Source organism: Pipistrellus hanaki, assembly GCF_964339955.1.
Source record: "Pipistrellus hanaki genome assembly, chromosome: 6".
Lineage (NCBI taxonomy): Eukaryota > Metazoa > Chordata > Mammalia > Chiroptera > Vespertilionidae > Pipistrellus > Pipistrellus hanaki.
The window spans coordinates 66,596,699-66,621,075 of NC_140508.1; the positions used below are offsets into that span (position 1 = coordinate 66,596,699).

General features: G+C 54.0%; 1 protein-coding gene across 3 annotated transcripts; it reads right to left on the reverse strand.

Annotated features, from left to right (window-relative positions):
* Positions 1–12,595: 12,595 nt before the first annotated feature.
* On the reverse strand, positions 12,596–23,142 carry CD40 (CD40 molecule). Of its 3 annotated transcripts, XM_084887777.1 has the most exons (9): positions 22,993–23,142; positions 19,822–19,900; positions 19,366–19,491; positions 18,703–18,849; positions 18,278–18,371; positions 15,364–15,425; positions 13,848–13,931; positions 13,709–13,725; positions 12,596–13,179 (listed from the first exon to the last, which is right to left on the reverse strand). In XM_084887777.1, exons 1-9 carry the CDS (start codon positions 23,041–23,043, stop codon positions 13,015–13,017), a joined length of 825 nt encoding a protein of 274 aa, XP_084743903.1. In that variant the 5' UTR covers positions 23,044–23,142; the 3' UTR covers positions 12,596–13,014. The 3 variants fall into 3 exon arrangements, with proteins under 3 accessions (XP_084743903.1, XP_084743902.1, XP_084743904.1); XM_084887776.1 differs by lacking the exon at positions 13,709–13,725 and having other exon boundaries at positions 13,832–13,931; XM_084887778.1 differs by lacking the exons at positions 12,596–13,179; positions 13,709–13,725 and adding an exon at positions 13,616–13,708 and having other exon boundaries at positions 13,832–13,931.
* Positions 23,143–24,377: the final 1,235 nt, after the last annotated feature.

Below are 24,377 nucleotides of genomic sequence, written 5' to 3' on the forward strand. Positions count from 1 at the left end.
CTATCAGCATTGGCTGGACTGAATTAAACCAGTGGACAAGAGGAGAAGGGGCATCCCACTCGGGGGTCAAGACTTGCAAAGACAAGGGAACTTGAAAGGGTCCTACGTGTTTCAGAGATGGGGAGCAGCCCGGAGTGGCCAAATGTAGGAGAAGAGCCGGCACGAAGCTGGAGTGAAGCCTTGACTGCCAAACTAGGACGTCGAGACTTTATCCTGATAAGCCTATAAGCCACCTTCAATCATTCACATTCTCCTTCCATGCGTTTGCGAGAGATTCATGTATCTCTCCTCTGTTTTAGCTTTTTCCTTTAAAGTGCCCCTTTTTCATGTTGTTTTTTAATAATAGCTTTATTGAGATATGATGCATGCAATGTAAAACCCACCCTTTTAAACTGTACGATTCAGTGGTGTTTAGCACGTTCACAGAGTTGTGCGACCAGCACCATTAATTTTAGCACGTTTTCATCACCCCAAAAGAAAGCCTGTTGGCAATCATTTCTCGTTCCCCCTCCCTCCTTCCCCTGGCAACCGCTAGCCTATTTTCTGAGGACTCATAGTATCAAGCGCATACTACAGTGACAGGGAGATAGTGATAGACACATGGAGAAAGGAATTGTATGTGCAGGAAGAGAAAGGAATCAGGGGAATTCCTACACGTTTAGCCATCTACTGAAATGGCAGGCCAGAGGGGAGGTGGGGCCCTCGAATAACTCGGGCTGCATTTTGAACTTTTAGGGAGACATCCAAGTGGAGATGTCAAGCTGGGAATTTCTGAGCCTGGAGCGATGCACTGGGGAATCCCTGGTGGTGTTTAAGGCCCCGGGACAGGATAGAGTCCCGTTCTGAAGGGAGAACCCCCTGGTGCACCAGCCTCAGAGGGCCAGGTGCAGAGGAAAAGCCACACAGGAGACCCGGGCGGAGCAGCTGGTGGCAAGGACGCAAACCAGGAAGCATGGCGTTAAACCACGAGGCATCGCCGTTTGAGAAGAAGGAAGAGTGGAGAGATGAGTTTTCAAACACCCCGGTGCTACTGAGTTCTAGCAGATCCAGTTTTGTGCTGATGGCTGAGCCTGAGCCTGGCTTCCCTTTGACAAGAGCGGTAAAGACAAACCACCGAACCACCTTGGCACTGAAGGAGAACTGGAAAATCCCTGGGACACCCGACCATGTACCACCCAGGTCTTCCCCTACCCTCTGGGCTCTCCTGGCACACCAGGGGGACCACTTCAATGGGTAAGGGGAGTCGTTGGTCATATCCATGGGGTGGAGTGTGGGCTGGTGGAGAAGAGACTAGGCGGGAACCGCGAGGGGAAGGGAGGAGTGGCCATCCCGTGAGAGAGGTGAGGTCTGGACTGAAGCAGAGGAGACTGAGCCTGGAGATCTTCGGGAGCTCAGCCCTGCTCAGCCCTTCAAGCCTCAGACTCAGTCCCTGAGTTTCCATCTTGCTTTTTGTTCCTCTCTTCAGGGTCTCTCTGACCTCCCACACCCCATTTATTCCCCCTCTACCCCACATTCTAAATAATGCGAGAACTTATCGAGGGCTTACTATGTGTCAGGCACTGTTCTAAGCACTTTCCATGCATCTCCCATTCAGTCCTCACGCCCTTCCATTTTACAGATGAGCAAGCTGAAGTGCAGAAATGGCTGGCAAGTTGCCCAAACACGCAGAGTGGGTGAACGGTAGAGCTGGGATCTCAGCCCAGCGGCTCTGATTCAAGTCCACACGACAGCGATGGAGACAATGGAACCCCACCTCCTTTCCTGCAAGAGGCCCTTCGCCAGCGAGCCCTCCTTGCTCCTCTAGCGATGGGCATTTCACCAGCTCCCAGGTCAGTCTGCTCTGCTGCTCAGGTTTATTCGTAAATCCTTCCTTGGCTGTCCCTGCGATCCATCTCCCTGTAGCTCCTCCCACTGGCCAGGCAGCAGAGGGCTGGGGAGGGGCACGGTGGCATATGGGTGAACAGAAGGGCTCTAGCGGGCCTGGGTTAGTAGCTGTGCAGCCCTGAGCAAGTCGCTCACCACGCTGGGTGCCTGTTTCCTCAGTTGGGAGCCTGGCCGATGACAGAACTGCCTCTGTGCTGTGAGGTCGGTGTGGCAGACGCTTAGTGTGTCTCCAGGCCCACTGTGAGCTCCGAGTAGGTGGGAGCTGCTAGGATGAGGTGGTGTCTGCCCACGACAGACAGTCCCCTCCTTCCCTGGGACCCCTAGCTCCTCCCCTCAAGGTCATCACTGCGGGTCCTCAGCCCAGACCTTGGTGCAGTTTGTCCCTGGCTCATCCCTGGGCTTCACCCTCTGCCCCTCCTCTGCCAGGCCCCCTGCAGCTCAGGTGAGCCCAGCTGCACCTGCTTCCTAATCAGGATGCCAGTCCCCCCACCACCCACGGTCCCCCACCTCCCTGCAGGCTCCCAGGAGGCTCCTCGATAATTTCTCTTCCTCAATCAGCCAGTACTCTTATGGCCTCTCAACTGATTGCCCCTTTGTTCCCTGCCAGGCTGGCGTCACCTCCAGGGCCCAGCTTGCCCCTGACCGCGCACCCCTGCCTGCCCTGCCCTCCTGGCTCTGACCTTAGGCTGTGCCTAGGCCTGTGGGCTTCTGAGGAGACAGCTGTGACTGAGGCATGTCAACAAAACCATTTGGAGTGTGTGATTGTACACAAAACACACACACACACACACACACACACACACACACACACATACACTAAAGAGAAATATCAACACACAGGAGCAGGAAGCAAAGCACTTACAGGCACATTCTTTTAAAGGACATTCACATTAACCAGGAAAACACACATATGCTTTTGGAGACAAAAAGACGCAAATACAAACCACCCAGGAACACGCACATGTATGCGCACACACACTCCAGCAGGCCCTCTATCCATTTCAGCTCTCCTCACCCCTGCCCCCCACATTCAGGCCCTCCCACTTTTTGTCTCTTTGGATGGGTTAGTTCATGCCCAAGACCTTGGCCTGAGCGAACACAGATAACAAAACAAATCTCATTTCCAGAGTGAGTCTGCATCTGGCTCCCGCCCCAACCCGGCCTGCCGCAGGCCTGGGGCTGCCCTCACACACCAGCCCCCAACCCGGCCTGGTTATCATCCCCCAAAGTCACCGTGCTCCTTCCCGGGGAGAGGAGGCCCAGGGGGACCAGAGCGAGCTGCAGAGGGTCCTCCTGCCCAGTGACCCGGGAGATCCTCCCCTCTTCTGTTTCCTGTGGCCGGGGCTGGCCTGGCTCCAGAGGCTGAGTGATTGCATCCCGGCACGTTGGCTGCATCGACTTCCAGCTCAGCGCTCAGGGTGGATGGGGTCCTCTGGAGCCAGCTGAGGCGGGGAGGGGGAGGCAGGAAGGCCATGGCTCCATATTCCTGTGGGCCCATCCCCTGGTTCACCAGCCTAAAGGCCCTTCGTCAGACAGGGTCTCTGCGGGAGGGGACACTGCTGGCTAAAAGGGATCGAAAGGGCCACGGGGGCTTTTGGGACCTGCAGCCCAAACCCTTGCCCTGCTCCAAGGCTGTGGTTCAGCTGGACACACCAGTCCTGCTGTAAAGGATGTAAAATGCTGAACTATTTCCAAGCTTGTTGATGCATGGCGCTACCCAAGCTCTCCAAGCAGCCCCAACACACTGGTCCCTTCCCTGGTTTTCTCCTCTTTTCCAGAAATTCAAGAATCAACACCTGGCTCAGCAGGGGGCCTCCAGGGACCCTGCCCTGCTGAGGGCCAGTCTGATTGGTTCCCGGCCATGATTACTGGTGGGTAACCAAGATGTAGAGTGTTGTCACCCAGGTTCTGGTCCCTGGCTCTGCTGCTCCCCCTCCAACCCCAGACCCATCCCAACCTTAGTTCCCCCGGCTCCAGCTGCCCTGCTCAGTTTGCCCCGCCCTCTCTCTGACAGGGGAGTCCTCCACGTCAATCACAGGCTGGAGCGCCTGTGTCCAGCGCTTTAGAGAAGAGTCCTGCTGGGCAGGAGGCTCCGGGGAGAGTTGGAGGCATAGAGGGACACAGCGTCCCCGCCCAAGTCCTCACACGGAGAAAAGTCAGAGGGGTCCCTGCTTGGGGCCTCAGCCAGGGGACAGTGGCGAGGGCCAGCCCACCTGAGTCTCAGCTTCCCCTGCCACTCAGGCCGCCGCAGCCCCATCCGGCCAGTCCCTCCATTATCTGCACAGATTTACCTCACGATAATTTCATTTCATCCCCAGCTCCAGAAAGATGGATTGGCCGGCGAGGGGACTGCAGATGGTGCGTTGGGCTCATAAATTGGCTGCCCCTCTGCGAAGCTTCCACGGAGGGGGCCGAGGGCGGCCTCATTCATCTCTCCCTGCCACCTCCACCGTGGGCAGGAGAACCTGGGGAAGGGGACATCTCCCAGCCCTCCAACTACCAGGGTTCTCTGTCCACCTTTGTGACAAAGAAGGCTGTCTGTCACGTGGCTGGCAGGATGGCCTGCCTTCCCCTACCGGGAGGGTGGGCCCTGGAGCTGGCTGGGGGAAAGGGAACGAGAAACAGGGGCTGGTGCCCCTTCCTCCCTCCCACCGCTGGCCATCAGGGGGCAGTGTGCTGGGCAGGAGAGGGAAGCTTGTCCACAGTAGCTCCTTTTACAAGCACACAAGCACACACACATCTAGCAGGCACGCACACATACACACACAGAATAGTAGCACGCCCACACTAACACCTGCTAGAGAAGAAATCACAAGTGCAATCGCAGAATCAAAGCAGCTTAGGCGACAGGAGCCTGGGACTTGGAATCCAGGAAAGCTGGAAAGCTAGAAAGGGATCTGGCTGTCCTGTGTTTCCTGGGGCCACTCACTCAACCCTTCTGAACCTCACCTTGTTCAGCTGCAAGAATGACCAGTATTCCATCAAAGGGTTGTTGCCAGGATCAAAAGAGCTAATGTGTGAGAAGCACCTGGCACATGAATGGTAGGCAGAATCATGATTACTGTGTCCATACGCGTGCATACACACGCACATGCACACACACACACACACACACACACACACACACACACACATCCCTCTTCACTCTCCATAGCCTGATTCTGTTTCTCCCCTCTTTCCATTTTCGCACAGTTCCTAACTGACCTCTCACCTCTGACCTCCAGGAAATGCCCAGATATGTGTAGCCCAGAGCCCCCAGGGGCCACATTCAGGTCTTTCCTGGCTCTCCTCCCAGCCTTCCTCCCCCACCCGTCACCTCCCTCATCCTGCTCCACACAGTTCCATCTGCCCCCAACCAGCACAGCCCTGGATGTCAGGAACCCAGGTCCCAGCAAGGCTAGAGCTCGGAGCTCATTTGGGACGGGATGGACGAGAGGACAGAAGCGAGTGGAGGAAAGGATGTCATGGACGATGTAAAGTAGGAGCAGACACCCACATAGAGAACGAGGACTCAATCAGTGGTTCCCAGTCCTGGTTGGATGTCAGAGTCACTGGGGAAGTTCCAGAAAGCAGTACAATGATGCCTGGTCAGCTACCAGCACACCCCACGGCACAGACTCTTATTTAATCGGTCACGGGTGGGACCTGGGTCGTTATAGGGGTTGGGAACCCAAGCTTGGCAGCTAAACGGGCCTGAGCCCCAGCCTGGCTGTCTGACCTTGGATGGATCACTTCCCCTTTCCAGCCTGCTTCCCTCATCTCCGATGAGAAGCACGCCGGCCCACCCCACGAGGGCTGCGGTGAGGACGGTGGGGGTGAGGTTGGTCTGCAGCCCAGGGCCTGGCCCTGGTTGTGCTCCGGAGCAGAGGGCACCCTCCCAGGGGCCAGTTGAGCCCAGGCCTCCGGGGGGACTGAGGTTTCTTGTCATCCACCCCCACCTGGCGCATTCCCTCCAGGGCTGCCGTGCCCTCCTGCTCGTCTCCATATTAAACATTAGCCCCTGCCTTCCTCCAGCCACAGGCCCCGCAATTCATCCCCCCAACACACACACACACACACACACACACACACACACACACACACGAACACTTCCCTGGGGTCCAGAGTGGGGTCAGCCTCCAATTAGATTCACACAAGGACTCATCTCTCCTCCCCACTGGGTTCCAGGACCAGAGGGGGGCCGATGGGCACCTCTGCCCCTGATCCTATCCTGGCGTCACTCCGGCCTAATTAGTATGCCAGGGAGCGCCGGCTCCGCAGGCCCCGGGATCTGTTTGCCAGCCGACCAGCTCCCTGTCTCCCCAGTTCAGAGTGAGTAATTCCGTCCCTCCCAGGCCCATTTAAGGGAGTGAATAATTAGTTACATTCAATTAGGCCTCGCGCTGCCACCGTGGCTCCTGCCTGCCTCACTCGGGGGGACGGGCACACTAATGAAATGGCACATGTCTGCCACCGGGGAGCGAGCGTTAACCACCGACAGCCCCCACCCGCCGCGGGGGCGGGGGCGGAGAGGGAATGGGTTGGGCAGGAGAGGAAAAGCAGGGGGGTGGACACTGGGGATGAAGGCAGCAGAGGAGAGGAGGGCGGAAGGGGTGAAGAGAAACGGGGAGACGCAAGAGGAGGGGTGGAGAGAAGGAGGAGAATCAGGGGGGACAGAAAGCGGGAAGGGACTCGGGAAGAAAGGGGAGAAGAGAAGAGAAGCAACCTAACAACCATCACTATGGAGCCCCGACAGGAACCGGCTCCAGCTGTACAATGGACTCCTATGCAGCAATTAAAAAGCATGTTGTCGATCTATATTTATTGGCCTGGAGAGACGGCTGCCATATACTGCTAAGCCGAGAGGGCTGCTTACAGAACAGTGTATGTAATAATAGCCCAAGTTTAAAAATATATTTCTGGCGCAGAAGCGAAGTCTGGAAGGACCCGTAACTTGCTGGTGGGCGTGGTGCGAGGCTTAAAGGTGATCTTATTTTCTTGTTTATTGCTTGGATGGGGCGTGCAATGCCAGGCCTGACTTTCATAATTAGCCAAAACAGTAAGACTTGGTTTTAAGAGAACAAGGGTGAGATGAATGGCTGGGAGGAGAAAGAGGTGGTTGGTCAGGGATCAAGGCAGAAAGCAGGGCTGGGTGCTGGAAGGAGGACACAGCAAGGAGCTGGCTGGGTACCAAGGCCCAGCAGGATGTGCGTGTAGGTAGGGAGAGAGGCAGAGAGCCCCAGGGATAGGGAGAGGGGGTCAAAGCAGAGGAGTGATTCACACCCCCCCCCCCAATCTCCCCACTCACAGGCCCCATCTGCCTGGGCCAAAGCTGCTCACTCACCTTGCTGAGCCCCTCCCAGAGCCAGCCCCCCAGGAACAGTGCTGCCTGCCCCAGGGGAGTCCCCCTCCCCCATGAGTTTCCGCCTTCCCCCAGACACCAAGACCACAGCATGAGTGTGCTTTTCCTATTTTTATAAATTAAAATTCTACCTCCCCACCCCTGCAGGTAGGTTTGTAATTTTCTGTGCCAGATTCTCTCTGGGGGGGAGAAACCCTTCTGGGAAGAGTCTTTAATAACTTCTGCCGCCCAAGGAATTAGCTGCAGGCCCCGAAGGCTGAAGGGGAGGGTATGTGCGTGCGTGCACGCCAGGGAGCGCACGCCTGGGGAGCACGGGAATGCGAGGGGGCGTCACACAATGGGGAGGACATCTGCCCCCAGCCCAGCCTCAGCCCCAAGGCGAGTCCCTCAGTCCTGGGGCTTCGATGCCTTGACCCCATTAACCAGGCTTACACAGGGGGAGCCCAAACCCCAGGGCTCTCTCCAGCCTCCTGGCTGGGGTGCAAGGAAGGAGACAGCCTGTCCATGCCATGTTGCCTGTCTGAGCTCTGGACCCTTCCAGGGCCTCTGTTTCCCCATAAATAAAACAAAAGGGTTAGACACAATGATATTCCCAGTCTCTCTTTTTTAAAAAATAATTTTTATTGATTTTGAGAGAGAGAGTACAGGGAGAGCGATGGAAAGAAACATCGATGAGAGAGAAAGTCATCGATTGGCTGCCTCCTACAAGGATCTCGCTGGGGATAGAGCCCACAATCCAGGCATGTGCCCTGACCAGGAATTATGTGCCCTAACCAGGAATCAAACCGGCGACCTCTTGGTTCCTGGGTCAATGCTCAGCCGCTGAGCCATACCAGCCAGGCCCCAGTCTCTTTTAATCCCAAGCCTCTCTGACATGCTTTCTGGGGCTCTGGCAAAGTTTTTTAATTTTTGGAATTGGTGGCATTGAGATGTTGGGTGGTTTGTCTTGGAAATCTGGGTTCCCAGCAACATTCCTATAGAGCAGTTTTTTTCCAAATTTTTGACATATGTGTACCCTTCTATAATTTTCGTAACGCTGAGTACCTCTCATACTCATGAGAACGTAGAATTAGGCGCAGCTAAACATGGTGCAGTACATATACCCACCAAACTCTTCTCTTACCCCTGGGGGTACGCGTACCACACTTTGGGAAACACTGCTGTAGAGCAACCATTGGAAGGCACTGATGGATGCCGCCCCAGAGGTGAGCAGAGCCTCTCGGTCTTGCCACAGTGTCTCTGTCAGGCAGCCGGGCCTGCCTCACCCTCCGGCCCTGTGTGTGAGAGTTTTTTGCCCTAAAGGTTAGCTGCTCCTGCTCTGGGCTCTCCCGCTGTCCTGGACAGTCATGCTGTCTTTTAAAGGCACCTTAACATGGACCTGTTTCTCTACCAGGGGTCCTCAAACTTTTTAAAGTGGGGGCCAGATCACGGTCCCTCAGAGAGCTGGAGGGCCGGACTATATGAACTACTAATTCCTACTGTAACACCTCGGCTGCGCTCACTGCCCAAAAAACCTGGCAGGCCGGATCAGACTCCTCTGCAGGCCGCATGTGGCCCGCGGGCCGTAGTTTGAAGACCCCTGCACACCCTAAATGGGTAAAAACCCCAGGCTTTTAGGTCATCCAATTGGGTCCAAATCCCAGCTCTGTCCTCAGGCCTGGCAAGCCATTTAGCCTCTGAGCCCGATCTGTGAACTGGGTGACATAAGAGACTGTGCCTCGCGTAGGGTTGTGCTGTGGACTAAAACAACACAGAGCAAGCTCTGAGCGCTGTGCCCAGCAATGATGAACACCCGTCTGTGCGCACTCTCAGTGCACCTGTGCACAGCCCTCGCTCAGGATGGGACCACGGTAGCAATGCAGTCGATGCTGCTAGATGAAGGAAGCAGTGACCAGGGAGACCCGACAGAATACAGGCGGCAGCAGGCCAGACCAGTGTGTGGAGGGAGGAAAGCCTTGTCTCCGTAAGGGCAGGATGTGGAGTGAGAGCTGGCAAAGCCAGCCACCTGGGTCTTCAGACGTTACCTTGGCGCCACCCTCTGGATGCAGTGTGCCTCACACCTACCCTCCACTCAGGATCCTAGTGGGTTTTATCCTCTTACACTTATTTGTAGAATCGGCAAGACCCTTAGCCCTCCTAGGGCCCCAGGCCTCCATTACACACCTGGAGTGGGAGGTTGAGGGGTGGGGGCGACCCAGAACCAAAGAGTAACTTTCCCAGGGTCCCAGAACCCTGGCTGGTTCCACTTACAACACAGAACTCGCTACAGCTGCCAGGAAGATCAGCCCCGGCCTGCCCCGGCCAGGTGCTCAGTGGTTAGAGTGTCAGCCTGCCGACTGCAGGGTCCCGGATTTGGTTCCGGTCGAGGGCAGGTACCTCCATGACAGGCTTCATCCCCTGCCTCTGTCTGGGCACATGAGGGAGGCAACCAACCAGTGTGTCTCTCTCACATCAGTGTTTCTGGCTCTCCCCCTCCCTTCCACTCTCTCTAAAAATCAACTTCAAAAAAATATCCTCAGGTGAGGATTAACAAAAGGAAGATCAACCCTGTCCTTTGGTCAGAGACCCCAAGATATACAGCAGACCCCCTTATCACAGGGGACACACTCCAAACCCTCAGGGGACTCCTGAAACCACAGGTAGGACCAAACCCTGTATATTCTATGTACTATTTTGTTTCCTATATATAGACATATATATGCCTGTGATAAAATTTAATTTATAAGTCAGGCACAGTAAGAGATCAACAACAATAGCTACTAATAAAATGGAACAATTTTAACAACCTACTGTAATAAAAGTCATGTGAATGTAGTCTCCCTCCCTCTCTCTCTGATAATGGATCTGATAACGGAGACAGCTTCTGATGAACGCGCGGAGAGCGTCCACAGGGTGAGTGTGCTGGACAGAGGGATGATTCATGTCCCAGGAGGGATGAAGCAGACAGCGCAAGGTTTCATCACAATGATCAGGACAGCACGCAATTTAAAACGTATGAATTGTTCACTTCTGGAATTTTCTATTTTTAAATGTTTGGACCACAGATGCCACAGGTAACCGAAGCCACAGATAAGGAGGGCTGCTGTACAAAAGCATACTTTTTTAAATATATTTTTATTGATTTTTTAACAGAGAGGAGAGTGATAGAGAGTTAGAAACATTAATGAGAGAGAAACATCCATCAGCTGGTTCCTGCACACCCCCCACTGGGGATGTGCCCACAACCAAGGGACAGGCCCTTGACTGGAATCGAACCTGGGACCTTTCAGTCTGCAGGCCAACGCTCTATCCACTGAGCCAAACCGGTTTCAGCAAAAGGATACTTTCCTAGGCGTGCACTCTGCTGGCTCTGAGGGGGGCTTCTCCCAGAAGCAGAATCGGTGCCGAGGAAGGAATGCAGGTAGTGTATTCGGGAGTTGAACCCCCACAACACTAGTGGGGCTGGGGACATGAGACCAGGAAAGGAAGAAAGCCAGTGCAGAGGGGCAGCTGGGGCTCCATCCCTCTAGGGAAGCCACGAGACACTGCAGACCACACGTCAGGTCTGTCCCTCCCCGGGGCAAGGAGGCTGGGTCCCTCAACCTCCAGCTCTCAGTGCCCCGTGATATTAACTCCCTGGGCATACCTGACCTGCCCTGCACCTCTCCCAGCCATGTTTTCGAGACCAGGGAAAGCCCCGAGGCAGATGACCCACGTGCTTGGAATAGAAAACCAACTGCTGATCTCCAACTCTGAGTGGCAACTGCAAGTTCTCTGAGTGCGGCCCCTGGACCGGCGGCGGCAGCATCACCTGGGACACCGGTCAGAAATGCAAACCCTTGAGCTCTACCCCAAACCCGTTCCATCAGAAACCCTGGCCATGGGGCCCAGCAATCTGTCCTCTGGTGACTCTGATACGTGCTCCAGACTGAGAACTCGGGCCCAGAGGCAGACAGCGCTGTCTCTGTTTGCCTGACGGGGAACCTGAGATGCTAAGAGATGAAAAATGACCCGCCGATGAGCGGTGGCACAGGTGGGGGTCTTTGTCTCTGTCCTCCACGCTGCCGTGCACAGAAGGAACGCTAGAGTTTGGACTCAAGGTAGGGGACAAGGGTGAGGTCCCCACCCCATGGCACTGCCACTTTGCTCCACTTTCTGAACCAAACTCTCCACCTGGTGCCTCCAAATGGTTCTCGGAGCTCTCCCGGGAAGCCTGCCAAGCCAGGTGCCCTCTCTGGATCCCAAGCTGCCCCCACAGCCTTCACCGGGGACAAGCCCTCTCCACCCCCGCCCTCCAGGCAATAGGACACATTGGGAAAATCAAATCAGCTTCTTAAGGGGGTGGGGGCAATCCCGGGGTTAAACCAGCCTGGCCTCATCCACACCAGGAATCTCAATCCTTGTGCCAGAGCTTTGCATTGCTCTTCCTTCTCCTCCTTGTCCTACACCCTTCCTTCCCTCCCACCGCTCCCCTTCCATCCCCTCCCCTCTGCTCCTACTCCATCTGCTGCTCCTCCTGGCCAGGCTCCCCCTCAGTTGGCACAGCAAGAAAAGAGAACAGGGTGTTTATTTTTATCCTAAGATGCTGCTGGGGGAAGGGGTGCCATCTGACTGAGAAGCACAGCTCCTGTAGCCGTTGGGAGGTCAGGAGGAGGTGGGAGGCCCAAGAACTCCCTGGGAAGGAGCCACAGACCTGGGTTCCAGAGACCAGGCAGGTCTGGGAGATCCAGTGCGGGGAGCTCTGAGCAGCACCACCACAAACTGCTGTGCAATCATAACACACGTCGCTTGATGTCTCTGGGCCTCTGTTCCCACCTGTTCAGGAGGGAGGGACGGCAAGCCCTGCCTGTCCCCAAGGCTGTTCTGCGCACGTGAATGAAATGGAGAGAATCCTTTGCAAACACAGTGCCAAATGGGAGCACACATGGGGGGTGGGGGGCAGCCTGGGGACATGCTTCTTCAGCCTCCGAACATGCCCTCGTTCTGTGAGACTGACAGCAAACGTAGACGCTCATGTCACCCAGCGTGTCCACCCCCGGTTTTTTTCACGTTTGGTGACTTCAATTACATAAGCAGTATGTGAATTCACTCTCCTTTTCAGGGGAGAGGGGAGGGATAAGGCCTTCGGAAAAAGTCAGATCTTCTTTACCAGCCCTCCCCACGAGCCTTCTTCCCCAACCCGGACGTCACAACTGCGAGCTGCATCCTTCCAGAACCGTGTTATACCTGCATCGACGGCCTATATTGTCTGGACACATACCCACACGTGATGGGTCCCTATTGTTTAGGGGTATGTGCTTTAAAAAAAAAAAAAAAAAATTCCATGCCCGTCATTCTGCAGCCTGCTTTTTTTTTTTTTTTTTTTTCCATGACAGTGTCTTTGAGATGCTGTTACATAAATATATTACCATTTTATTTAGCCAGCCCCCTGGTGGTGGACAGTTAAGCTGCCTCCAGTTGTTCCCAGTCCCAAACGACCCTGCAGTGATCTTCACGTAGATGTCCCCTGAGCTTATACAGACCACGTGGGCCCCGGACGGCTGGGCTGGAGGGTTCGATGATGTTACTAGATGCCCTCCTTCTCTCCCCCCGCCCCTCCCAAAAAAAAAGTTTTGCTTCCATCTTTAAAAGCAAGTAGGAAGACTGAAGGGCTCCGGGCTGGAGTAGGGGGTTCCCCTGAGTGAACTGTGCAGGCAGAGGGGGCCGTGCCCGGAGCCAGCCCCTCGCCCTCGTGTCGCAGCTGCAGCTCCAGGCTCCGCGGCCACGTCACGTTTGTCCATCTGCTGCCGTGCTCCTGGGCACGCGCGGCCTCACTGTCTCTCCTGCACGGAGATGCGGCTCTCTTTGCCGTCCTCCTGCGCCACCGGCTGGCACCAGTGCAAGGTCTCCTGCACGGGGCAGGTGCCAGGAAGGTACTCCATCTCCACGGGAACTTGCCCTTTGCCCTCGGGGTCCTTAGGGCGGGGGCGGCCGGCCTGGTGAGCCAAGGGGTGAGGTTATCCTCAGCAACACCCCTGAGGAGCTCTCCCCACGGAGGGGATGCTCCCCAGGCCCTCTCCCCTGCTTCCCCACTCAGGGCGGGTTCCATGGGCGCCTCCTGCCCCCTGCTGGCCACACTGAGGGTGTCAAGAAGCTTCCAGTGGGTTCCAGGAGGTGCCCCTCCGGTCTGGCCCAGGGCCTGCACCAAGGCCCCAAAATGGTTCCCCACGAATGGGATGCCAGGAAAGCATAGCAAATGACACCATTGGCTTTTTGGCGCCAGGGCAGCTCTGTGGAGACGTGAGCTCTGGGGATGACAAAGGCTGGCCCTGAGGGAGGGGATGGGTGGAGCTCTGGATCCCAGGAATGGGACTGGGGGGTCAAGAGGCAGAGTAGCCAGTTCTGCTGTCACCCCACTGGCCACAGGGCAGACCCCGCGTCAGTTTTACTGCCATAAAGGCAACAGCGAGTCCATCTTCTTTCCAGCTTGCCAAATTCAGAGCCAGTGCCCCGGGGGCGACCTACCTTGATGAGGAACTTCCCTAGAGAGAAAAAAATAAAGGGGTGGGGACTTAGTGGAGAGGCCGGATAAGGAAACAGGCAGCCAGGTCTACCTGACCTTCGCCTCCCTCCCAGCCTTCCCATCACCTCCCTGGGGACTCACAGAAGCAGGCCGACACCAGCAGGAGAGTCACCAGGACGGCTGCGATGGGGATCACCACCAGGAATCTCTGCCGATGCTTGGTGACTGGAGAGATGGAGACTGTTCCCACCCCCGTGCCCAAAGCTGCTGGGCCCTCCCGGACTCTACATCCTCCTGTGGCTGAGCTCATCCGCTGGGAGGCTGCCAACAGGGGGCCCCAGGGGAACGTGACCAGCAGAGGTCTTTAGTGTGACCAGCACATCTTTAAATCATGTTAAACATTTTAATTGGGGGGCGACTGCAGAATTAAAATCTAGAATTCTGGTTTCTCTTAGAAGGGTGGAAATCTACCCCCATTGGACCAGCTGCCACTCCCCTCCCCCCCCCCCCCACCCCAACTCCCCAACGCTCAGCACTCACTGGCCAGAACTGAGTGCTGGGGCTCTCCACTGCTCACCATACTCCCCCTCCCTCCCCACTCTGGGCCCAGTGCTGAGGACCTGTGTCCTCATCCTCGTCCTCCTTTATGTCTGCACTGTTGCCTGTGCTATGGAAGAATAGAGGAGAGATTAAAGTGTTTCTTGTACCTAACTTTCCATTCCAAATGAGAGAAAGTGAAAGAAAGACTAGGAGTCAGGGCAGGGACTAGGGTGAGGTACACACCTTGGGACAAAATTTAAAGGGATACAAAAAAAAATTCAATAATCAAGATAAGTAATATTTTAATGTCATGTTTTTAAAAATCAAATCACCAAATTATGGCCCACAGGTTGGCTGCCTGGTTTTTTTAATAAAGTTTGTTTTTTTTTGTTTGTTTGTTTTTTTAAGCCAGCGCCAAAATTAGGCCCAGGCAAGTCAGGCAGGGTCATGCAAATGCAAGGTTGGACCACAGCATTCGTTAAAATTTTATAGTTTGTTCATTATGGATTTTGTTTTGTGTTGAATTTTTTTTCAATATTACAAGATATTGCTTATCTTGCCCTAGCTGGTTGGGTTCAATGGATAGAGCATGGTCTGCAGACTGAAGAGTCCCAGGTTTGATTTGGTCAAGGGCACATACCTCAGTTGCAGGCTCAGTCCTTGGCCTCAGTCCAGGCGTGTGCAGGAGGCAACCAATCGATGTGTCTCTGACACATCGATGTTTCTCTCTGTGTGTCTCTCCCCCTCCCTTCCACTCTCTCTAAAAATCAATGGAAAAATACCCTTGAATGAGGATTCACAAAGTTATTTATCTTGATTACTGCATTTTTTAGGCACCCCTTTAAATAGTGTGTCCAAGGTAAATGCCTCGCTCACCCAGCCCTACCAAAAGGAAGATGAATGTTTAAAAAAAAAAAAAAAAGCAAAGAGTGCATTTTTCTCACCTCTGACCTTTTTCACTTATTAATATGACCTTCCTAGTCCCTGTAGGTATTTGAGTCTGTGATCTGTGCTGAAGGCCAACCCCCTCCCACTCATTGTCTCTGTAAGCCTCAGGCTCCGCTAGTATTTCCCTACCTCCCTAGCCTGCCACCAGGACCCATTCTCCAGGACTCACCACAGACAGCATCCGTCTTGTTAGTCCCTGCCCGCAGCTCCACCAGGCCTTTGATCTCACAGCTGTGTGGACACACATGTGCACACACATACATACAGAGAGTGAGAGAGAGAGAGAATGATATTTTAATATATACAGAATAATTATATAAGCATTTATAAACATAGATTATAAGTATAGAGAGCAAATCATTTGTAGATTATAACTTGAAAACAAGTCCATCAACTCAGACTTCAAAAGCAAGGCTAAATAATGTATGTCATAGCATGTATCATGTGCTTTTTCTAAAAACATTACTGAGTTTGCCCTAAAAATAGAAAATAAATTATTCAAAAAACCTTTAAAAAAGAAAGGGAGAATGAGACATTAAGTTTCCCAACCATAAGATTTCCAAACCCAGAGGGAGACCATCAACAGCCAACAAGTCCAGGTTCACTCAGCACCTATGTTATGCACCCTCCTGTGCTGGTTACAATGCAAACACTGTTCTATGCACGCGTGAGGCCAGAGGAAAGATTATTATGCATCTTGAAGGGGTAATATTTGGAGTGTCTAATGAGTGCCAAACCTTGTGATATAGGCTAAAGTGAACGGGGAATTGTTCAGAGAAGAGGAAATGGAATAGGCAATGGCAGGAATGGAGAGATGATCCATTTGGTTTACAACAAGGCTTCTCAACCTCGTAGGCCCCACTAACATTTGGGCCACATGACTCTCTGTAATGGGGTCTGTCCTGTGCACTGTAGGATGTGTAACAGCATTTCTGGCCTCCACCCACTAGATATCAGTGGCATCCCCCTTCCAAATCTCGGCTCCAGATATTGTCAAAATTGCTTAGTTGAGAACCTCGGGTTTAAGGGTCGTCCAGAAAGACTCCCCTGGAGAAGTGAGGTCTGAGTCGGCCTAACTTAGAGCAGCAGTACATTCCCACTGAGCAGGACAATGTGATACAGAGATCAGGTGGGTGACATGCCAGATGCGTTATGGAACCATGGAAAAGCTGTGTCTTTAGAACCAGATCACTGATAGAATCAGATCATTTCTAGTCAGCGAGGAAGGTTTCAACCGGATTCAGCTGTGAGTCATATCAGCATCTAATCAGATGACTTAAGTCACGGGAGGACTCAGCTGGCCAGAGAGCTCACAGGAGAAATCAGAGAAGTGGCCATCCAGGAGGCCAATGAAGGAGTCCAGATACAGAAGAGCAGGTCCAACATGTTCGGAGGAGGAGGAGGAGTGGGAGGAGGAATGGTCGGAGAAGGACGTCACAGAGAAAAAAAGCATCTCAAGTGGGGGGAAGAGAAAGGCACTTCAAAGAAAGCATATACATGAGGAGCGAGTTTATGAGCTCACAAAACACTTCTACAGGTCTTTCCCTCAAGCCTCTGAGACGAAGGTCATTCCCAACTTCCAGCTGAGGACCCTGAGGCTCAGAGAGATGAGGGTCACACACTGGCACAGGGCCACGCCCTTCCTAAGCTGCAGTGCTGATTCTACTGCCCCAACGTGCCACCGTTCGTCAGTCAACATACCAGTACAAATGTATTGAGCACCTACTATGTTCTAGGCACGGGTCTACGCATAAGGGATGTATCAGTGTTAGGGGAGGAGAGCAGCCACATCTCTACATTTAAGGAGTTTGCGATCTATTAGAGAAAGGCAGACAGCAAACAAATGACCAAGTGTATACGAGATGCTACAATGCGTGTGGACAATAAGCGTTCGCACATGAGCACATATGTGTTTGTGTGTTTGTCTGTGGGAGGACATGCTAGGAACAGTATCTGCCTCCAAGAAGCACTGGGCAAAAGGGAGACATTGCTGTAGGCCTTTCTGCGCCTTCTGTCTGAGGTGCCTATCATACCCATTTTTTTTAATTAAATGTAAAAAGTTAATGGGGCATGTGTTAAAGCGTATTCCAGGTAGAAGAGTCTGATGTGAGAGCATGAACAGTATGTTGAGGAGGTTACAAGTAGCAGGATGTGGGAAGATGTCAAGATATGGAGCTGGACGGTCAGAAGCCATGCAAAAGAGTCTGGGTTTTGACCTAAAGGCCCAGAGAGCCGTGAAACATTGTAAATAAGGAGTACTATTGATCTAAAATGAACTGCAGAAAAGCACACGTTGGCAAGTGAAGGGAGAAGCAGAAGAAAAGGGGAATCTAGAGGTGGGGAGGTCAATGAGGAGGCTAAGGCACCGTTCAGACCCCGGCGATGAGGCCCAGGCTAAAATGGCAACACAGAGATAGTGAGCAGGAGGAGTCTTCCAAAACATCTGGAAGGCAAGGAGGTGACTGATTTGGAGGTCGGGGGGGGGGGGGGGGGGGGCGCCACAATGGGACAAGTGCCCAGAGGCACGGTGGTGGCTTTCACCGAGGGTGAGGGGAGCAGGAAAGTGAGCCCATTTGGTGCCTGTGGGTCCCCTGCATGGAGGTGTACCCTCAGCCATTGGATGTGACAGTCTGGAGACAAATCTAGACAAGAGAAGTTGATCGAAAACCACCCGAGAGAGAGATGGTAGCTCGAAGCCATGAATATGGATGGGGTGGTCCAGGGGAGGCAGGCAAAGTGATTAAAAAGCAGAGCAGAACAAAGGCCTAAGAAGCCAGTTAAGGAGGACCAGGGGAGGGAGAAGGAAAGGAGGAGAGGTGTCACCATGCACCTCTCTTTTCTTGGGTAAGAAAAGAGAGTTTCACAAAGTTGGAGAGATCAACAGTGTCTGTTACCACCAACCGACAAGAAAATGCTAAAAAGTGCCCACTTGGCCAGTTGTCCATAAGGTCACTCTGATGTTTTACACATATGTAGTGTGTGTGGACGTGGGAGCTGGGGCTGAAGGGTAGATAGCAGGATAGGATGGAAGCAGATCCCATGTCCCTCTTGGGACAGAAAACGCCAGGGATGCGTTCTTATACCTCGTCCAAGGATGGCACTTTTCCTCGGCGGATGACACATTGGAGAAGAAGCCAACCGGGCAGGGCTCGCAGATGGTATCAGAAACCCCTGTAGCTGGGAGGGAGGAGGGGCCATTCATCATCACAATGGACTACCTGTCTGGCTCTCGGTCTCCCTGCTTTAAGCCTCTTCCCCAGCGTAGAGCCTCCACCACCGTCACTGCAGTCCCTAGGAAGGCTTCTCACACTGCCCCCCACCCCAAAGGCAGATACCCTGGCAGGAGCCGGAAGGAGAGGGTTCGTTTCCTGCTCACTCTAGGAGACATGCAGGTTGTAGTCTCCATTCCCTCCACCTCTGGGCTGAGTGTCCATTGCCCAGCACCTTCCCTTAGGCCCTCAACTCTTCCCGCCTGTCTCCAGAGCTGATTCTCCGACAAGCCACTCACCCATCTCCTTGACCCCAGAGCCAGGGTGGCAAGAGCTGTGTGGGGTGCAGTAGTCACAGGCCTCGTTGGCACAGTGTAGGCCTTTATCGCACACGCAACTCGTGTCTGTTTCCAAAGTGCCTTTACTCTGGACCCGGAGTCCTGCGTCTGCGCAAAGATGGATGGGAAGGATGGGGACCCTTGCTGGGGACTCTATGAGCCCCACTCCTCACACTTCCTGCTCTTTTGTTTTTCGTCTTAGACTCTCTTCCAAGTAGGGATAGCAATCAAATTATTTAGTACAGCCTGGACTCCAACCAATCCAAACAGACCCTGGCTGTCTATTTGGGGGGAAAAAGGAATGGCTGCATTGTCAAGAATGAGCTGGAAGTCCTAGCTGGTTTGGCTCAGTGGACAGAGCATTGGCCTGCGGACTGAAGAGTCCCAGGTTCGATTCCGGTCAAGGGCACATGCCTGGGTTGCAGGCTCAATTCCCAGTAGGGTGAGTGCTGGAGGCAGCCGATCAATGATTCTCTCTCTCACCCCTGCTGTTTCTCTCTCTCTCTCCCTCACCCTTCCTCACTGAAATCAATAAAAATATATATATATATTTTTTTTTTAAAAAAAGAGTGAGTTGGAAGATCAGCCCCCTTCCCAAGCACCGGTCCCCCACAGCCCACACACTTGGTTCGCAATAACTGTGCGGGTGGCAGTGCCTCTCGCTGCTCCAGGTCGCCATGAATTCGCCTTCACTGCAAAGGACACATTCTGTGTTGGTCAGCTCCGTGCAGTCACTCACCAGTTTATGTCCTGGAAAAAGCATCAGGAAATGAGGCAGCTCTGACCAACTCTGGGAGTCAGACACTCACCAAACATGGATCAGGCTGGGCTTTAGGGCAGAGGATTCAAAGGTGACCGTCTCAGGCCCTTCCAGCCTTCAGAGTCAGGTCAGGGGTTGGGGGTGAAGGCCAAGGAAAATACAGGAACCTGAGTCCCAAGTAGGGACATTCTGACAAGCAGGGCAGGGATGGGAAATCCCAGGGGTCATTTGAGACTCGAGTTCCCAGATGGTTTATGGAAGCTGCATCTGCCAGCAAACCACGAGGGGTCCCACGAGGAGGCTGGAGGTAGGCGTCTCACCTGGCGGGCACAAATTACAGCACTGGTCTTTTAAGAGGTATTGCTTTCCACTGCATGCAGTAGGTGGTTCTGGGTGGACCTAAAAGCAGAATTGGGCCATGTGAAGGGATCTGGAACTCTCTGCTGCAGCCGCCTTGGCAGGAAGGTGACAATCAGCCGGGAGAGGGGTTAGAGCGGAGGTGGAAATCCAAAGCAGAACAGTGGGGCCTGCCTCCTCGTCGGCATGCTTATTTTTAACTAAACTGCCAACGGATGCGACGGTAAAAGCGCCCAGAGAATCATGCTGGTCTTTTACAAAGCGGCGGTGCTTGAACCTCACAATCGTCTGGGAACTACACAGATCTTCCTTTTGTCTGGACTCCTGGCACTTTCCTCTTCACAAAGATTCAAAAGCACGTGAGGGCCCCAGGACCTCCCCTGGAGCCCAGAGACCGGAGGCTTCAGCTGGTCCTAGGCCTCGGGTGGGGCTATATTTAGCACCTGGCCTGCTTCCTTCTATTATTCTTCTCTCCCCACCCCTTTCCCTCTCCAAGCCTCATCGCGTTTTCCCCCTCGAAGCCCTCCCGCATGAAATGCCAGAAATTTGTGAAGCTGGGAAGATAAAAATCCAACACTCTCACTTTACAAATGGGCAGACTAGCCCAGCTGGTGTGGCTCAGTGATTGAGCACTGACCTATGAACCAGGGGGTCAGGGGTTCGATCCTTGTTCAGGGAGCACGCCCAGGTTTCAGGGTTGCTCCCTGATAGGGGGCATGCAGGAGGCAGCCGATGGATGGTTCTCATTATTGCTGTTTCTGTCTCTCTCTCTCTCTTCCTTTTTCTCTGAAATCACAAGGTTTCACATTGATAACATCTGAGTGACAAAGCAGATCTCAGTACTCTCCCTCTCTCCATCAGCTTGGCTCTCACCCGCACTTTTACTACATCCAGGTACGACCCATGTTATGAATTACTTCTCACCAAATCAAATACATTTCTTTTCGATGTAAACCTCCTATTATTGCCATGAGAGAGAACCAGTCTCATGCTTCATAAATAAAAGGTAACGGTAACCCTAAAAATAAAATTCAACAGCAACTAAACAACGTTATGAACCACCAGCTGGTTGCTTTGCTTGCTGGTGCCCTCCACCCCAGGCCTGCTCTTCATTTTTGGTTTAAAGGGAGGATTCGCAAGCACTGGGGAAGTATAAACTAACTATATGCTAGTTCCAGAGATTTCCTCCTTCAAGGAAAAAAAATCAAAGGATTTAAAACAACCGTAACGCGCATCTCTGCTGTTGAGTTCTGTGTGCGTGTGCTCCCCGCAATCACCCCACGCTTTGGGAACGGCGGTGAAAAGGGCACAGGTTCCAGAGACAAACAGCTTAAGGCTCTTTGTCTTTGCCACACTTACGAGCTATTTGCTTCTCTTCCTCCCTAAGATGGGGGTGATAACACGTGCCCCACAGTTCAGGTTGTAAAGATGAGAACGAGCATTTGTGTGTGGCCTAGCACCGGGTCTAGAACATAGTAGGTGCTCATTAAATCACAGTTTTCACTATCGTACATTTGTGAGGATCTGCTTGACTGTCCAGTGTCCTGATTCAATGGCTGGCTGTTCAGGATCCTGCCTAACGGTGGCTCTCGGTCAGCCATTGCTTACAGAAATGTGTCTTACCCCAAGTGGGGGCAGAACCAGAAAAGGCTGCTGCCCCCATCATCACACCCCAACATTCACCTGTGACAGTCTCCCTGCAACACCGAGGACCTTCCCCCACGCCCCAGAGCCATGAGAGTCCGTCGTGCCATTCTCAGACACATGAGAAATACGGTTCCTCCTCTGAAAGGTGCTCAGACCCCAGCTCCCACCACATAGCTCCAGTCCTTCTGCTACAAAGGCGCTCGGGACCAAGGCCGGGACACTCTCACCATCTGAGAGGCAGGCTCAGGTCCAGGCAGAGGTAGATTTATATCCAGGTTTATAGCCTAGCTCTGAGAAGTTTGCCAGGACATTGAGCCTGGGTCCTTGTTAAAAGAAATGGGGTGTTAAAAGAAACCGGACAGAGAGCACACGGAAAGCATTTTCCTCAGAGCCTGGCACACAGGAAGCTCTCGATAAGTAGCCGCTGCCATTGGAGTTGTCACAGCCCAGTCTCCACCTGGAGCCAAAATTGGGAATCTTCTCCTGAGAAGCCAAACCAGCTTCACTCCCTCCCCTGGCTCCTCTCCCTCCTGCACAGCCTCTCTTCTTTCCAGCCCCGCCCGCCCTGCCCCCTGCTCCTTTCTCCCTGGGAGTTTTGGGACCAAAGTAGCTTCCCCGTTAGCTCTTCCCTTACCAGCCATTCCGTGGCTCATTCCTGCTCAGACTTCACCAGAAACTACAGCCCCTGAGAGCAGGGGGAGACCAGAGGGGTTGGGATGAGAGAGTAAGGTACTTGGGGGATTCCGGCCACCAGAATGAGGAACTACAAAAATACACTTAAACAAAAAGTGAGACAAATGCAGGCTTCTGAAAATCCCGGAGATATGCTTGACTGGGCATAGCTGAGCCCAGAGAAGCCCTTTCTTGGGTCCCCTGAACTGTTCATCTCCCCCACAGGCCCCCTAGGTCATCTTGAACTCGGATGCGGAGACATGGCCTTGAGCGTTCCTCCTAGGTTGAATCACCCCCTGTGCCCACAAGATGCCCTGGAAGAAGGCAGCCCGGCTGGCAAGCAGATGATAACCACTCTAAGAGCTGGCATCTGTCCACACGCGAAGAGACAGGAAACCAGCCGGACCCTCCCCTTCCCTCGGCCGCCTTCCTTCCCGCTGCTGGCCGGCCCTGGAGGCAGACCAGACGCCCGCCTTTCCTGATGCAGGCTGGAGGCTCCCCAAACCCGCAACCCCATCCACGCTGTCCAGGCACGCTTCCTGCAGCGCGCCCACGCCGCACCCCCTGTGGGCTCCCTGGAACCCCAACCTGGGAGGAGAGAGAGGCTGCCCGCCTAATGCAGCCAGGACTCCAGGGAGCCAAAATTGGAGGTCTTCTCCTGAGAAGCCAAACCAGCTTCCGTCCACCCTTCTGTCCTCAACAACATCAGGTGGGAAGATCCCTCCCCCGAAGTATTGCTGCTCTTCCCATTCCCCTCACAAACCCCAAACTCCCCCCCCCCCGGCCCGTAGGGTCGGAACAGACATCCAACTCACGGCGGCTAGCCAGCAGCCCAGGAGGAGACTCTGCAGAGGCAGGCGGACCATGGCGAGGTCAGGAGCGGGCGGCAAGGGGCAGCGCGGGACCCGACGTCTAGTAGCTCCCGGGCCGCAGCGGTGGCCCCGCCCACTGAGGGGCGTGGTCTCCTAGGGCCAATCGCGGCCGGCCTCGCTGGGGAGGGCGGGGTCCCGGCGCCCCGCAGGTCTGGGTTTTCCCCAGGATCTTCCCCGGTTCAATTTCCCCCGGGAGTTTAGGACGCGCTGGGAAAGGGGCACGGAGGGCCCCAGGGACCGCCCTTTCTCCTGAGCACCTGGGACTGCGAAGGCCGCGCTGGAGAGAGGAAGGAGCCAGCAGGCTTTCCAAGGGACCAACGAGGGGAGGGGAGCCCCACCGGTGCTGGGAAGACACCCCAGGGACCCCCACGGCTCTCACCCGGCTGCCGCCTCCGGGAGTCCCAGCAGAACTGAAAGCGTCCCCACCGCAGGCGGAGAGGCCTAAGGAAGTTCCCCCTCCCCATCCCCAAAAACAAAACGGGAAGGCCACAGCTGGCGTGTGGGGAGGAGGACTGGGGAGGCGTTTCAAGGAAAAGAGTTTCCCTCTGAGAGTTTCGCTCTTTCAAAGGAAATTCCCTCGTATATGCCCAGCGTCCCTGCCTCCCATCCATCCATCCATGCATGCAACCATGGGCCACCCCACCACCATCACCAGATTCTGTTCCATCCCAGTTTCTGTCCCTAAGCACTAGGACCCCTTGAGAATCTTAGGAGACTCCGACCCTCTTGTTCTGCAGAAACTCGCACAGACCTTTGTGCTCACCTTTCTCCAGTCTGGCCCTCCAAGCCTTTCCTGAATCAGTGTGAACAGTCTCTGCTCTGCAGCTCACCTGGTTTCCTGGGTTCTACTCTAGGCTCTGCCTCTGATGGGTCTCCAATGAAACCTGAAAAACTAGAACTAGACAGTGGTTGAGGTTATAATTCTCCAAGCTCTGAATTTCTGGACCAGGCCAAAAGACCAGGGTGTGCAGAGCTGGGGGGGGGGGGGGGGGGGGGAATGGGAGAGGAGAGGGCTGCTAACCCCATTCTCCTGGCTTCTGATGCAAAGCGCCCTGTGGATTTTACTTCTGGGAGCCATCCTCTTTTCCATCACCTCTGCCACCACCCTCATTCAGAGGCTCATCATCTTTCACCTGGACTGTCCCAACAGCCTCACTCAGTCAATAAATATTATTGAGCCCCTGGCAATTCTAACAGCTTTCCTCTCTCCGTCTTCCCCCTCCCCCCACCCCCACTCCATTTATACTGCAATTCCTTTTATAAACTCCAGATCTAATCTGATCAGGACACTGCACTGCTTAAAAACCATTTTGGGCTTTCCCAGCTGG

Coding starts and splice junctions, on each gene's coding strand:
- CD40 (XM_084887776.1), bottom strand. CDS start 23,043: ATGGTCCGCCTGCCTCTGCAGAGTCTCCTCCTGGGCTGCTGGCTAGCC. Junction 15,426..18,277: donor AAGTGCCATCCTTGGACGAG/GTATAAGAACGC, acceptor GTGTCCACACAG/CTGTGAGATCAAAGGCCTGG. Junction 13,932..15,363: donor CAAGACGGATGCTGTCTGTG/GTGAGTCCTGGA, acceptor CCATCTCTCCAG/TCACCAAGCATCGGCAGAGA.